General features: G+C 45.6%; 1 protein-coding gene across 8 annotated transcripts in view; it reads right to left on the reverse strand.

Moving 5' to 3' along the window:
- The window catches only part of grna (granulin a), a 61,903-nt gene that overhangs the window by 34,960 nt on the left and 9,683 nt on the right, over window positions 1-17,260 (reverse strand). For all 8 annotated transcript variants that reach the window (XM_060902228.1, XM_060902235.1, XM_060902232.1 and 5 more), the window contains 5 exons: window positions 12,332-12,469; window positions 10,333-10,470; window positions 8,906-9,037; window positions 7,727-7,811; window positions 572-669 (listed from right to left, as the gene is read on the reverse strand). In XM_060902228.1, the coding sequence (XP_060758211.1) occupies window positions 572-669; window positions 7,727-7,811; window positions 8,906-9,037; window positions 10,333-10,470; window positions 12,332-12,469 (591 nt within the window). The remainder of the gene's footprint in view (window positions 1-571; window positions 670-7,726; window positions 7,812-8,905; window positions 9,038-10,332; window positions 10,471-12,331; window positions 12,470-17,260) is intronic.

Raw genomic sequence — 17,260 nt, forward strand, 5'->3', positions numbered from 1 at the left:
ATGAAATTTAAAATTACCTAATTTTTCTCTTTAAATGATACATTTTCTCAGTTTAAACATTTGATATGTCATCTATGTTCTATTCTGAATAAAATATGGAATTTTGAAACTTCCACATCATTGCATTCCGTTTTTATTTACAATTTGTACTTTGTCCCAACTTTTTTGGAATCGGGGTTGTATGTATCAACTATCATTATCATCACATAATTACAAAGTTGAAGTTAATTTCAATATTGTCCTTTCCTGGCCACTGCACTGGAGTATGTATATGAAGCACAGTATTATATCAAGTACATCAAGTCCACCTTCATTTCTATGTTTGTAGGAGAAAAGTGAAAGGCAACCACAATGTATTTTGAATATCTAGTCTTGCTATAAGGCTTTGTAAATGTCCCAAGTTTGCACCGGTTCTCCATCATTACATTTTATGTTACATAATCCACAATTATTTTGTGGTGTATACTGATGATATTCTGGTCACATACTGTAAGGGCCATACTGGTGAAGTGATGACTTCTAGGATAGTTTTAAGATATAATGTAATGCAGTCTACGGAAAGGGATTTTACCTGAGGCAGAGGACAGCAGCTCCATTCTCCCTGTTCATCCTTACAGCACGTGGATCCATCAGGACAAGACTTGGTGTCGTCACAGGGAACATCAGAAACTGAACACACACAGGAAGAGGACTTTTTTTTATTAGTTAGGAACACAGATGCTCTATTCCTGCAGTTGAACAAAGAAATGTTACTGATATTTGATGATGTATCCTTCATTTTTGAGACCACAGTCTCATCACAGAGTATGTCAGATTCTCAACACACAATATCTTACATCACAGACACGATAAGTTTCTTTACCTTTAAAACTGAGAAAATAAGATTTCTTCATTCTATCTCTTAAATCTATTCATCATAGTTCTCATAATTGTGGTTCTAAATTTCTGTTATGATCATACACACATCTGTATAGGACTGTTCTTCACTTTAACACACATGATTCTTGGCTATTATTATGGATCCGTTATCCATAAGCACTTATCCTGTGCAGGGTCGCAGGCAAGCTGACTATGGGTGAGAGGCTGGGTACACCCTGGACCAGTCGCCAGATCATCACAGGTCTGACACACAGAGACAAACAACCACTCACACTCACATTCACGCCTATGGTCAATTTAGAGCCACCAAATTATCCTAACCTGCATGTCTTTGGACTGTGGGAGAAACCAGAGCACACAGAGGAAACCCATGCAGATATGGGGAGAACATGCAAACTCCACACAGAAAAGCCCCTGTTGGCCGCTGGGTTCGAACCCAGAACCTTCTTGCTGTTAGGCAACAATGCTAACCACTACACCACCATGCCACCTGGCTATTTAAACAGTCAATTGGAATATGGACAAAAGTGTATATTTGTGGTCAAGTCAGATCAGGAACAACTTAACACTCACTGAACCTAATGATGTGGGGTTTTTTTTAATTTCATTTAATTACATTTTTTGCTTGTTTCCTTAATTATGGCCAAGTATGCCTGTCTCTGGGTTCATTCTGTTCAGATGAAAATACCTCTTTTTTTTAACTTAAAGCATCACAAAATTGAATATCTGCAAACAGCAATTTAAGGGTCCAAACACTATGCAGAAAAAAAAAAAGATTTGATCCTCTTTTTTGGGTTCCCTCAGGACAAGCCACAGTGATTTTACAGGAAATAATAGATTCTAAACCCATCAAAACAGGAACTAGCTATGATGCTGACTCATACATGGTACTTTCAATATCTTTAAAAAAAAAAAGCCACAGCAGTTAAAACCATCCACTGCAGTATTTTCTCATTCCTTTGGGAGGAATCTTGCTGAGCAACACTGTCATTGCTAACTAAAATTTACAAGATGTTCAAACTGCCCTCATTTTTGAAGTCACTGCTATAGCTGTGACAATATTTAGGATAATTAATTAAGAAAAGACAGAAAGGAATAAGGTTACACAATGACCTTTTCCACATTTTCTCCCCAGTTTGGTCACCTGCCAATCCCTTCCCAAGAGTCATTATTCTTGACAAAAAAAAGTAAATTAATAATAATAATAATAATTATTATAATAATAATAATTAAAGATCCTTGATTAGAATGGAATATAAATAAATATATATGTGGCAGTGGAGGCGTGGTCAAGCGTCGGTCTGTGACCGGAGGGCGGAGTCAGGGAAGATAAGTGGCAGAATCACTGCACCTGATGTCTATTAACGTGTGTTTGTGTGTCTTCCCCAGTGACCGCACCCTACATAAGGAGAGAGAGTGTAGAGGAAGGGAGCTCTCTCCCCAACCAGACGACTTGTGTGTGTGCGTGCGTGTGTGGCTGGGAGAGTGAATATTCCACTGAAAAGTGAGAAATAAAGAGTTTTGTGAACTCAGTTCTGGCCTGCCATCCTTCTGTGCTCCACCCACCCCTACGAAGTGCAACAGTGGTGCCAAAACCCGGGATGGAGCACAGAGAAAAACAGCCACATGGAGTCCTCCCCCTTCGCGGACCTGATCCACGCCCTCGCCACGGCCCAGCAGAGCCAGCACCAGGCGCTAATCGCCCTCCGGAACGAGCAGGAGCAAAGGTTCGAGGCTCTGGTGCTGGCGCAGCAGGAAGATCGACAGGCGTTCTGGCACCTCCTCGCGTTGGCAGGGTCCACCACCTCCACCGCCTCGGGCCCTTCCCACCTCACCCTAACGAAGATGAGCCCACATGACGACCCCAAGGCCTTCCTCACGCTCTTTGAGCAGGCAGCAGAGGCCTCAGGCTGGCCGGTGGAACAGCGCGCAGCGCGCCTCCTCCCCCTGCTAACGGGCGAGGCGCAGCTGGCCGCGCTACAGCTCCCCGCCGACAGCCGGCTGGTCTATGCGGACCTCCACCGGGCCGTCCTCCAGCATGTGGGGCGCACCCCCGAACAACACCGACAGCGCTTCCGCGCTCTGCGCCTGGAGGAAGTCGGCTGGCCATTCGCGTTTGGCCAGCAACTCCGGGACGCCTGCTGGCGGTGGCTGAGGGCTGACAACCGCGACGCCGAGGGAATCGTCAATCAGGTGGTACTGGAACAGTTCATCACCCGACTACCCAAAGGGACCGCAGAGTGGGTCCAGTGCCATCGCCCGGCATCGCTGGATCAGGCCATCGAGCTGGCGGAGGACCATTTGGCAGCTGTTCCGACAGCAGGACAGCAGTCTTCTCCCCTCTCCTCTCTTTCTCTCTCTCCCTCCCCTTCTGTGTCTCATCCTCGCCCCGTTCCCCTACCGCGGAGGCGGGGACCGGCTCCACCCCAGCTGGCCCGCCGCACCCGCGGTGCCCTCTCGTTTCCCACTTCTGTGTCTGTCTCTTCCCCCCCTCAGGTGAGTGAGCCCCAGAGCGCCGGTGCAGAGAGAAAGCCTGGGCCAGTTTACTGGCACTGCGGGGAGCCGGGCCACCTCCAGCAGCAGTGCTCGGCAATGGAGGTGGGCGGGGTGGTTCGGATCCCCAACGTGCCAGGAGCCGCCCTCGATCGGGCCGGAGTGTATCGCATACCAGTGAGTGTCCAAGGGGATACATATCAGGTGTTGGTGGATTCTGGCTGTAATCAGACCTCAATCCACCAAAGCCTGGTGCAAGACGAGGCATTGGGGGGAGCACGCACAATTGGTGAAGGTGTTGTGTGTGCATGGGAATGTTCACAACTACCCTTTAGTGTCGGTCCACATTCTTTTTTGAGGGGAAAAATTTAGTGTAAAGGCAGCGGTTAATCCTCACCTTACCCACTCGATAATTTTGGGGACTGATTGGCCGGGATTTCGGGAGTTAATGAGGCATTTAGTGAAGAGTGGGTCCTGCCGTAGTTCAGCAGGGGGAGGTCCCGGTGTGGCATTGGCGGGAGCAGCTGTCACAGAGCCGTCTACGTCATCACCACATCAGAGGGAGGAGCTGCAGGCTCCTCCTCCTTCTCTCAGGGAATCCCTTGTGGATTTCCCGTTAGAACAGTCGTGAGATGAGACTCTGCGGCATGCGTTTGACCAAGTGAGACTAATCAATGGTCAAACGCTCCAGCCAAACCCTACTCCATCCTTCCCCTATTTCTCCATTATGAGGGATAGATTATACCGAGTGATGCAGGAAACTCAGACTAAGGAGCCGATTACACAGCTTTTGATTCCAAAGAGCCACTGGGAATTAGTATTCCAGGCAGCTCACTTTAATCTCATGGCTGGACACTTGGGGCAGGATAAGACACTAGCCCGAATAATGGCCCGGTTCTATTGGCTAGGGATTCGCGGCGATGTCCATAGGTGGTGTACGGCATGCCGTCAATGCCATTTAGTAAATTCAGCGGCCATTCCAAAAGCGCCTTTGCGCCCTCTCCCATTAATCGAGACCCCGTTCGAAAGAATTGGGATGGATCTCGTCGGGCCATTAGATCGGTCAACACGAGGGTACCGCTTTATTTTAGTTCTGGTGGACTATGCAACACGATACCAGTGCCTCTTTGCAATATCTCTGCACACAGTATTGTGGAGGCGCTCTTCCGCATCATCTCCCGAGTCGGAATCCCCAAAGAGATTCTGACTGATCAAGGCACCTCGTTTATGTCACGCACACTGAGCGAACTGTATGGGTTATTGGGAATTAAGCCAAGCCGCACCAGTGTTTATCACCCACAAATGGACGGTTTAGTCAAACGGTTCAATCGCACACTCAAGAATATAATTAAAAAATTTCTTCGCGAGGACGCACGTAATTGGGATAAATGGCTTGAACCCTTGTTGTTTGCAGTGCGAGAGGTCCCACAAGCCTCCACGGGGTTCTCCCCGTTCTAATTATTATATGAGTGTAAGCCATGCGGCATCCTAGATGTACTGCGAGAAAATTGGGAGGAGGGACCTTCATCGAGCAAAAATGAAATTCAATACGTTATTGACCTGTGCGCAAAACTCCACACACTCACACACCTAACCCAGGTGAATTTGCAGCAGGCCCAAGAATGGCAAACCTGCCTGAACAACAGGGGTATGCACCTTAGGGCGTTCACACCGGGAGCTAAAGTACTCGTACTGTTGCCCACATCGAGCTCCAAATTGATCGCCAAGTGGCAAGGACCCTTTGAGGTCACACAGCGAGTCGGGGACGTCGACTATGAGGTGAGGCGAACAGACAGGGGTGGGGCGCTACAGATTTACCACCTCAATCTGCTCAAACTCTGGAACGAGGAGGTCCCTGTGGCATTGGTGTCGGTGGTTCCAGAGAAGGCGGGGCTGGGGCTGGAGGTTCAAAAGGGAACATTGACATCGCACACCTCTCCGGTCCCCTGTGGAGACCACCTCTCCCCGACCCAACTCGCGGAGGTTGCCCAGTTGCAGACCGAATTTTCGGATGTGTTCTCGCCCCTGCCCGGCCACACCGACCTCATAGAACACCACATCGAGATGCCCCTGGGGGTGGTAGTACACAGCCGCCCTTACAGGCTATCCGAACACAAGAAAAAAGTGGTTCGGGAAGAACTCAAGGCCATGCTCGAAACGGGCATCATCGAGGAGTCCCACAGTGACTGGAGCAGCCCGGTGGTCTTGGTGCCCAAGGCCGACGGGTCGGTCCAGTTCTGTGTAGACTACAGAAAAGTCAATGTGGTGTCTAAATTCGATGCATACCCAATGCCTCGTATTGATGAGTTGCTGGATCGACTAGGCATGGCTCGCTTTTACTCGACACTGGATTTGACAAAGGGTTATTGGCAGATCCCCTTGGCTCCACTATCCCGAGAAAAAATGGCCTTTTCCACACCGTTTGGCTTACACCAATTTGTTACACTTCCTTTCGGGCTGTTTGGGGCGCCCACTACGTTCCAGCGGCTTATGGACAGGGTCCTCCGCCCCCACGCCACCTACGAGGCCGCATACTTAGATGACATAATAATCTATAGTAATGACTAGCTGCGGCATCTGCAACACCTGAGGGCCATCCTTAGGTCACTGAGGCGAGCGGGTCTCACGGCCAACCCAAAGAAGTGTGCGATTGGGTGGGTGGAAGTATGGTATCTGGGCTTCCACTTGGGCAATGGGCAGGTGCGTCCCCAAATTAACAAGACAGCAGCGATTGCGGCCTGCCTGAGGGCCAAGACCAAAAAGGGGGTGAGACAGTTCCTGGGGCTGGCTGGCTACTATCGTAGGTTTATACCTAATTATTCAGATGTCACCAGCCTGCTGACTGATCTCACTAAAAAGGGTGCACCAGATCCGGTCCAGTGGACGGAGCAATGCCAGCAGGCTTTCTCTGAGGTGAAGGCTGCACTGTGTGGGGGGCCACTGTTACACTCCCCTGACTTTTCTCTGCCCTTTATGTTACAGACGGATGTGTCAGACAGAGGGCTGGGGGCTGTTTTGTCCCAGGAGATGGAGGGGGAGGACCGTCCAGTGCTGTATATCAGCAGAAAGCTGTCGGTGAGTGAGGGGCACTACAGCACCATCGAGAAAGAGTGCCTTGCCATCAAGTGGGTGGTCCTCGCCCTCCGCTACTACCTGCTGGGATGCCCTTTCACCCTCTGTTCGGACCAGGCGCCCCTCCAGTGGCTCCACCGCATGAAGGATGCCAACGCGCGGATCACCCGTTGGTATCTGGCACTCCAGCCCTTTAACTTCAAGGTGATCCACAGGCCAGGGGCGTACATGGTCGTGGCGGACTTCCTCTCCCGTCGGGGGGGGGGGGAGTCGGCTGCAGGCCGGACGGCCGCCCGGCCTAAGCCGGGCGGTAGGGATATGTGGCAGCGGGGGTGTGGTCAAGTGTCAGTCTGTGACCGGAGGGCGGAGTCAGGGAAGGTAAGTGGCAGAATCACTGCACCTGATGTTTATTAACGTGTGTTTGTCTGTCTTCCCCAGTGACCGCACCCTACATAAGGAGACAGAGTGTAGAGGAAGGGAGCTCTCTCCCCAACCAGACGACTTGTGTGTGGCTGGGAGAGTGAATATTCCACTGAAAAGTGAGAAATAAAGAGTTTTGTGAACTCAGTTCTGGCTTGCCATCCTTCTGTGCTCCACCCACCCCTACGAAGTGCAACAATATATAAAGGAAATATTAAATAAATATATACTCAAATCTATAATCTTAAATATATATGATAAAATCTTAATTCTGGGCGGCACGGTGGTGTAGTGGTTAGCGCTGTCGCCTCACAGCAAGAAGGTCCGGGTTCAAGCCCCATGGCCGGCGAGGGCCTTTCTGTGCAGAGTTTGCATGTTCTCCCCATGTCCGTGTGGGTTTCCTCCGGGTGCTCCGGTTTCCCCCACAGTCCAAAGACATGCAGGTTAGGTTAACTGGTGACTCTAAATTGACCGTAGGTGTGAGTGTGAATGGTTGTCTGTGTCTATGTGTCAGCCCTGTGATGACCTGGCGACTTGTCCAGGGTGTACCCTGCCTTTCGCCCGTAGTCAGCTGGGATAGGCTCCAGCTCGCCTGCGACCCTGTAGAACAGGATAAAGCGGCTACAGATAATGAGAGAGAAAATCTTAATTCTATATTAAAATGTTTAATATATATTTTAAGTAAAACTCATCAAATCTTCAAATCTAAATCTCAGTATTAAATTCTATATCAATATACCGATTGTTATATATTCTACCTCGTGGTATCCAGGTATTTCTGATAATATGTAAAAGATCAATTCTTGAATACTTTTCCAGTTTCTTTTCTAAAACACCAGTGTAAAAAGGAGAATTTCCCCACCTGTCTTTTTGACACAGGAAGTGCTGTTGGCGGTGCACTCTTGGCCACTCAGACAACAGTGTTTCCCATCTGAACACACGATGCCCTGAGAAACACAAATCAACCTCAAGTTCAGTTACAATATAAAGAATAAACATTCATACTGTTATAGGGTAAAAAAAACAATTATTAGGTGGTGCAATAAAGTAGAATTACTGTTTCCTTATAACATCATGCCCTACTGTTTTCTTATAACATCAAGTATTTTTATCCATTTACAGTTACATTTAATGTTGTGGAACACCTGTGAAACAGGTTCCTGTTTTCGTTTGCATTATAGCAGCTATAAATAATCATTCACTCACTAATGACTCTTTTCTTAATCAGTCTTAAAGTCTCATCTCATTATCTCATTATCTCTAGCCGCTTTATCCTTCTACAGGGTCGCAGGCAAGCTGGAGCCTATCCCAGGTGACTACGGGCGAAAGGCGGGGTACACCCTGGACAAGTCGCCAGGTCATCACAGGGCTGACACATAGACACAGACAACCATTCACACTCACACCTACGGTCAATTTAGAGTTGCCAGTTAACCTAACCTGCATGTCTTTGGACTGTGGGGGAAACCGGAGCACCCGGAGGAAACCCACGCGGACACGGGGAGAACATGCAAACTCCGCACAGAAAGGCCCTCGCCGGCCCCGGGGCTCGAACCCAGGACCTTCTTGCTGTGAGGCAACAGCGCTAACCACTACACCACCGTGCCGCCCAGTCTTAAAGTTCCATCCATTATCCGTAACCATTTATCCTGTGCAGGATCATGGGCAAGCTGGAGCCTATCTCAGCTGACTATGGGTGAGAGGCGGGGTACACCCTGGACAAGTCACCAGGTCATCACAGGGCTGACACACAGACACACAACCATTCACACTCACATTCACACCTATGGTCAATTTAGAGTCACCAGTTAACCTAACCTGCATGTCTTTGGACTGTGGGGGAAACCGGAGCACCCGGAGGAAACCCATGCAGACACGGGGAGAACATGCAAACTCCACACAGAAAGGCCCCCATTGGCCACTGGGCTCGAACCCGGACCTTCTTGCTGTGAGGTGACAGTGCTAACCACTACACCACCATGCCACCCTGTCTTGAAGTTAATAACATAAAAATTAATTAAGAGTCTCTGTGATAGCTTACCTGCGCTACAGGACAGCAGCCATACATGCTGGACACTTTCAAGCAGGAAAACTCTGATGGGCAGAATGAATTATCCGGGCAGATGGTGTCATACATATTATTTGCAGCAGAGGAGCTGACCATTCTGAATGACTGGAAAAAAAAACCACAAGAAATTATCAACACAAAATTATAGAATACACTATTGTGAATTCATACAAATAACATCTAACTGCCGCCTCACAGACCAAGCCCTCATCACTGATCAGAAAAAAGCCTCAGCTTTCGCATTAGCATGAGCAAATATGGAAAGCACTCAAAAATATCAGCTTTCATAATGGTTTCTTGTTGAGATAAATTACAGATCATATCAAAAGGTCTGTAATCATGTAATTCTACTATATATACTGCAACAAAGTGACATTTGGGTTAGTTAGTTCGCAAGGTGGCTAAAGTATTGGTGAGGTAGCTAATGTTAACACTAATGTTAGCTAACTCGTTATCTGTGCTATACTGTTTGCATTTATTCATTATTTAATGTAAACTACAAGCTCTGAGTTATAATTTGAATTACGCTTCAATATGCAAATTTTAGAAATTAAAAATAATTCTGGTATATTAATTAGTTTTTACATTTTTATCTACTAGAAATGGTTCTGCACATCTACAAATTGCACAAATATGCAATTTAGGATTGCCTCCACATCCTCCTACTATAATTTTCCCATATCTTTGTAACTAACATTAGCTAACTTCGCTAGCTTATTGGCCTGCTAGCAAACTAGCCTGTATTTCTCACACAATCTGAGTCTCAATGTGCAACTTCACCTTCTCAGTGAATTAAGATTATTCCTGATACCGTAACAACAATTTTGCTCATCACTAACTTTTGCTAAGATAGTGCTAACCTAGCTTAGCAGATTATGTAGGTTAAAAATATTTCCAGGTAGCAAAACATCCTCTCATATTTTTCATATCAGCTGTGATGCTTATGTGTTCATAATGAGCTTATATGTCATGCTACACTGAAGAAGGCTCTGTTTTAAACCTAAAAATATTAATTTAGCAACCTTTTAACAAATTTAAGGTGCTAATAATTATACTAAACTGGCCAAGAAGATGTAATTAATAAGTTATTGGATGAGTGAAGATAGCTAACCAGCTACAGGATTTGTCAAGGAGCTAGCATTAATCGTAGGTGAAAGTACTGTACGTTAGTGACCATAGCGTGATCAGTCACATGGCTGTACTTTTTTTTTTCAAGTTCAAGTTACTTCTCCTCAGGTGACACTCCAGTGGGATATGACTGGTCTTCACACTGCACATTCTTCTTTTTAGAACAATGAAGTGATAAATTGTGAAGTGAAACTTGTGAATGAGGAAGAAGAGGATAAGACAGTGTGACAGCAGTGGTAGATAGTGTTAATGGCTGCAGGTTGTTTTCTCACTTTTACAAGGCCACTGTGTTCTGAAGGAAATCTCTCAGCCCATGGGAGCGAGTGTGTAGTGTTTGTGCATCTGGATTCTTTCACCTCACACAACATGCCTTTGGGGCAGCAGTGCAAGTGGTCTTCACAACACTCACCCTGCACACAAAAAATCACATACACACACAATCACTTACAATCACATACTGTGCACAATCACACACACACAAATCACACATACACACAATCACATACACACAACACACACAATCACATATGTACACACACAATCACATACATACACAATCACACACAATCAGATACACACACAGATATACACACAATCACATACTGTACACAATCACACACACACACACACACACACACACACACACACACACACACACACACACACAATGACATACACACAACACAATCACATATGTACACACACAATCACATACATACACAATCACACACAATCAGATACACACACAGATATACACACAATCACATACTGTACACAATCACACACACACACACACACACACACACACACACACACAATGACATACACACAACACAATCACATATGTACACACACAATCACATACATACACAATCACACACAATCAGATACACACACAGATATACACACAATCACATACTGTACACAATCACACACACACACACACACACACACACACACACACACACACACACACACAATCACATATACACAATCACATACACACAACACACATAATCACATATGTACACACACAATCACATACATACACAATCACACACAATCAGATACACACACAGATATACACACAATCACATACTGTACACAATCACACACACACACACACACACACAATCACATATACACAATGACATACACACAACACACAATCACATATGTACACACACAATCACATACATACACAATCACACACAATCAGATACACACACAGATATACACATAATCACATACTGTACACAATCACACACACACACACACACACACACACACACACACACACACACACACACATATCACACACACAATCACATATACACACAATCACACACAATCACATACGTACACACAATCACATACATACACAATCACACACAATCAGATACACACACAGATACACAATCACATACACACACAATCACATACTGTACACAGTCACATACACACACAATCACACACACAATCACATACTATACACAATCACATGCACACAATCACTTACAATCACATACTTTACACCGTCACACACACAGTCACATACACACACAATCACATACTTTACACAATCACATACACACAATCACATACTATACACAATCACATGCACACAATCACTTACAATCATATACTTTACACAATCACACAATCACATACACACACAATCACATACTATACACAATCACATACACACACAATCACACACAATCAGATACACAAACAATCACATACACACAAATCACACACACAATCACATACACACAATCACATACTGTACACAGTCACACAGTCACATACACAATCACATACACAATCACATACACACAAATCACACACAATCACATACACACACAATCACATACTGTACACAGTCACACAGTCACATACACAATCACACACACAATCACATACACACACAGTCACTTATGGTATGCACACACAATTACATACTGTACACAATCACACATGCAATCACACACACAATCATATACAGTACACACAATCACATACAGTACACAATCACACATGCAATCACATATACACAGTCACATACACACACAGTCACTTATGCACACTCAATCACATACATGCACAATAATCAGAGGCATGGCCTTTGTGTCTGTCAATCCCAATCAAGGGGGCATGGCCTTTGTGTCAGTCAGTCCCAGTGAGGGAGGCGTGGCCTTTGTGTCTGAGTCCTGGTGAAGGAGGCGTAGCCTTTGGTTCTGTCCATCCCAGACTGATTATTCTACTCACCTGATGTAAGGGACAGCAGTTGAATTCTCCAGAGTGAATCTGGCAACACGTCTGCTTGTCCCCACAGCACTGCTCATCAGGACACTTTGAACCAGCCACCAGACTCAGCAAGAGCACACCAGCTGTCAGCCGTAACATCTGTAAAGACCAGACCAAGGGAAAAAAGAGGAATATAAACTCCAAAACTAAAAAAAAAACTGACAGAGGCTTTAACTGAAATTATAATTGAGATTTTAGTTTAATTATGGTTAACTGTGGGTGGTAGAAAAGGGCAACTGGACTTGCTTGAAGATTCTTGAAAACGTTTCACCTCTCATCCGAAAGGCTTCCTCAGTTCTGTCTGACTAATAGGGAGTATCAGATATTTATCCTCTCATAGATCAGAATCAGAATTCTGATGACAAGCTCATCTAAGGTGTCATTGAGGCATCATGTTGGTGTGGGTCACTGGAGGCTGGGTGTGACCACCGAGTCATTAGGGTGATCAAAGGATTGCCCATTAGGGTGATCAATGGAAAGCTGACTCTCTCTGTCCTCCTGTGAGTCACCGAAAACAGCTGGGTCCTGGCGTACACCCAGCCGTCTGGGAAGAGTGCCCAAGACCGCATTGTAGATGGTTGATAAATGATGTCTTAGACCCCCACCTCTGTTCAGTGATGGCCGTTCCAGGTTGATAAAAATGGCTTCTTTAACTCCTCGCTCATACCAACGATCCTCTCTGGCTAAAATGTGTACGTTACAATCCTGAAATGAGTGTCCTTTGTTGTTAAGATGAATGTAGACAGCCGAGTCCTGGCCTGAGGAGCTGGCTCTCCTGTGTTGAGCCAAGCACCTGTATAGCGGTTGTTTTGTTTCCCCAATATATGAGTCCGTGCATTCCATACTGCACTGAATTGCATACACTATGTTGTCCTGTTTGCGTCTGGGTATTCTGTCCTTAGGGTGGACCAGTTTCTGCTTCAGGGTGTTACTGGGTCTGAAATGTACCGGAATGTTGTGTTTGTAGAAGATTCTCCTGAGTTTCTCAGATATACCAGAAATGTAGGGAATGACAATGTTCTTGCGTTTGTTCCTGTTATCATCCTTGTCCGTTATGTTCCTTTTTATGCTCTTTAGGAAAGCCCAGTTGGGATAGACAGTTTTTGCAGACAGCTAACAACTTTCCTTTTGTAACCACTTGTGGGGTCCCTCCTCAATGTTTCATAAGTGGTTGTATCACTGAGGAGACTGGTCATCCTGGAGTGGTAGTCCATTGTGTTTAGCACCACTGTGCATCTCCCTTTGTCTAGAGCCCTGCACTCCCGCGGGTGTCCCACGAGACTCGCGGGACCCGCCGCAAAGCAGTGCGGCGCGGGACAAATTTTGAAAGCTCATTGCGGGCGCGGGCAGGACCGGAAGTGCACATATGCGCGCGCAGGCGGGAGCAGGAGTGCACATATGCGGCACGGGCGGGAGCGGTGATAAGCTGCAGTCCCGCTAACTAAAAACGTGTTTGAAATAAAATTTATAAATTATTAATTTATATCTATCATATATAATTTGTGCTGGATATTTTATTTGGCATTAATAAAAACATTTTAAGATGCCTAAATTTGCAGAGAGAGTCAGATTGCCAGATTGAGTGAGGAATGGCATCTTAAATTTGCCATTGATCACCCTAATGGGAAATCCTTTGATCACTCTAATGACTCGCAGTTCACACCCAGCTAGCAAGAGAACCATGAGTGAAGTGATTTACTGCTTGCGTTAGTCTACAACTCTAATCAGAGAGACAGGTTACACAGTGATGGTAGGCTTGACTCAATGCTATCCCAGAAATCCTTCCTGTAATATGCAAATTTGGCTGTCCAATCAGGGGCGGCCAAATTTGCATATTACAGGAAGGATTTCTAGGATAGCATTGAGTCAAGCCTACCGTCACTGTGTAACCTGTCTCTCTGATTAGAGTTGTAGACTAACTCAAACAGTAAATCAATTCACTTCTCTTACTAGCTCTGCTTTGCAATAAAAAAAAAAAACACCATTGGTACAAAGCAAGCCCATTCACTTTTTTATGCTAATCAGAGAATTACAATGGTTTCTCATGTGATAAAAATGTGTGATTCGCGATTAAATATTTTAATCACTTGACAGCACTAATTATTATTATTAGAGACACTACATGCTGAATTCAGAAACAAGGTAAATAATAACAAACGTGAATGTGAGCTGTAGATATTTATGCTCAAATCCACTCAAAGTAGGGGGCGGGGCACCATCACGCTGTGTCAAGACAAGAACTTTCCTGAGAAATAACGCGAACGTCTGCATCATGCGGGATTTGCGGGCGGGAGCGGGACAAAATATGGCAGGCGCGGGCGGGAGCAGGACTGAAAATCATAATTTTTTTGTGGGCGCGGGCGGGAGCGGGACTGAAAATCAAAATTCTTTGCGGGCACGAGCGGGAGCGGGACTGCACAATGCGGGCGCGGGTGGGAGCGGGACTGAAAAATCCAACCCGCGCAGACCTCTACCTTTGTCAGCAGGAAGGATGGTGATGTTCCGGCCTCTTTGAAGCACTGTAAGAGCCCTCCTTTCTTGGCTGGTGAGGTTGGAGGGGGGTGCTTTTGCACTGGATAGAGCAGCTGATACCTTCAGTCTAAGTTGTTCTGACTCTGTGTTGGTCAGGTTGTTGTTCCTGATGGCTGTCTCTGTGGCTGTGATGAGTTCTACTACCGGTATCCACTCAGGTGAAACTGCAAAGTTAAGACCCTTGGATAAGACATCTCTCTCTGGTTGGGTGAGTACCCTGTCGGATAAGTTCTTCACCCATTTCTCTTCTATGTCCAGTTGTGTAGCCTGGTCAGATTTCTTCCTCCAAGTCAGCCCTTCTGACCTCTGCCTGACTACCACTTATTTCCAGTTTAATGAAAGTTTCTACAAACAGAAGCATGGATGCACCATGGGCTCACCGGTGTCCCCTATTGTGGCCAATTTATACATGGAGGAAGTGGAACATATAGCTTTGACCACTTTTGCAGGAGTTGCTCCCAGCCATTGGTTTAGATATGTGGATGATACCTGGGTTAAAATCAAAATCCATGAGGTGGAAGCTTTCTCGAAACACATCAATGCAGTGGATAGCAACATCAACTTCACTTGGGAGGATGTCAGTGGGAATAATCTAGCCTTCTTGGATTGTGATGTACACATTAGACAAGACAGAAGCCTTAGTATCGAGGTCTACCGGAAACCCACACACACAGACCAGTACCTACTTTTTGACTCTCACCACCCACTGGAACATAAATTGGGGGTCATTAGGACCTTGCAACACAGGGCTCAGAACATTCCTACAACCATAGAGGGAAAAGAGAACGAGCAGAATCATATCAAGAAAGCACTTCAGAATTGCAGTTATCCCAACTGGGCTTTCCTAAAGAGCATAAAAAGGAACATAACGGACAAGGATGATAACAGGAACAAACGCAAGAACATTGTCATTCCCTACATTTCTGGTATATCTGAAAAACTCAGGAAGATCTTCTACAAACACAACATTCTGGTACATTTCAGACCCAGTAACACCCTGAAGCAGAAACTGGTCCACCCTAAGGACAGAATACCCAGACACAAACAGGACAACATAGTGTATGCAATTCAGTGCAGTGAGGAATGCATGGACTTATATATTGGTGGAAAAAACAACCGCTATACAGGCGCTTGGCTCAACACAGGAGAGCCAGGTCCTCAGGCCAGGACTCGGCTGTCTACATTCATCTTAACAACAAAGGACACTCATTTCAGGATTGTAATGTACACATTTTAGCCAGAGAGGATTGTTGGTATGAGCGAGGAGTTAAAGAAGCCATTTTTGTCAACCTGGAACGGCCATCACTGAACAGAGGTGGGGGTCTAAGACGTTTATCAACCATCTACAATGCGGTCTTGGGCACTCTTCCCAGACGGCTGGGTGTACGCCAGGACCCAGCTGTTTTCGGTGACTCACAGGAGGACAGAGAGAGTCAGCTTTCCATTGATCACCCTAATGGGCAATCCTTTGATCACCCTAATGACTTGGTGGTCACACCCAGCCTCCAGTGACCCACACCAACATGATGCCTCAACGACACCTTAGATGAGCTTGTCATCAGAATTCTGATTCTGATTCTGATCTATGAGAGGATAAATATCTGATACTCCCTATTAGTCAGACAGAACTGAGGAAGCCTTTTGGATGAGAGGTGAAACGTTTTCAAGAATCTTCAAGCAAGTCCAGTTGCCCTTTTCTACCACCCACAGTTTACTATGACCTGGATGATTGAGAATCTTCACAGACATGTTTAATTATGGTTCATTACTCATTCAATTAGTCATAAAAATCACAGATAAATAGTACGTAAAATTATTATAGGAACAAAAGAGTAGATTGATTAAACAGTATTAAAAATATGTACATTTCAGAAAAAAGAAAATTCACAAAAATATCAGATAATTTCCGGTATGGTGGTGTAGTAGTTAGCACTGTTGCCTCACAGCAAGAAGGTTCTGGGTTTGAGCCCAGTGGCCAGCGCGGGCCTTTCTTTGTGGAGTTTGCATGTTCTCCCCATGTCTGCGTGGGTTTCTTCCGGGTGCTCTGGTTTCCCCCACAGTCCAAAGACATGCAGGTTAGGATAATTGGTGGCTCTAAATTGACTGTGAGTGTGAATGGTTGTTTGTCTTTATGTATCAGCCCTGTGATGACCTAGCAACTTGTCCAGGGTGTACCCTGCCTCTCACCCAGAGTCAGCTGGGATAGGCTCCAGCTCGCCCGCGACCCTGCACAGGATAAGCGGCTACAGATAATGGATGGATCAGAAAATTTCGATAAGATAAATATTTAAAAGGACTAAATGAGCACACGGATTAGAAAGTGTAATGACGAGTTCTTAATTTGATGAACAATTTCAT

This window comes from Neoarius graeffei, chromosome 20 (assembly GCF_027579695.1).
Source record: "Neoarius graeffei isolate fNeoGra1 chromosome 20, fNeoGra1.pri, whole genome shotgun sequence".
Classification (NCBI taxonomy): Eukaryota; Metazoa; Chordata; class Actinopteri; order Siluriformes; family Ariidae; genus Neoarius; species Neoarius graeffei.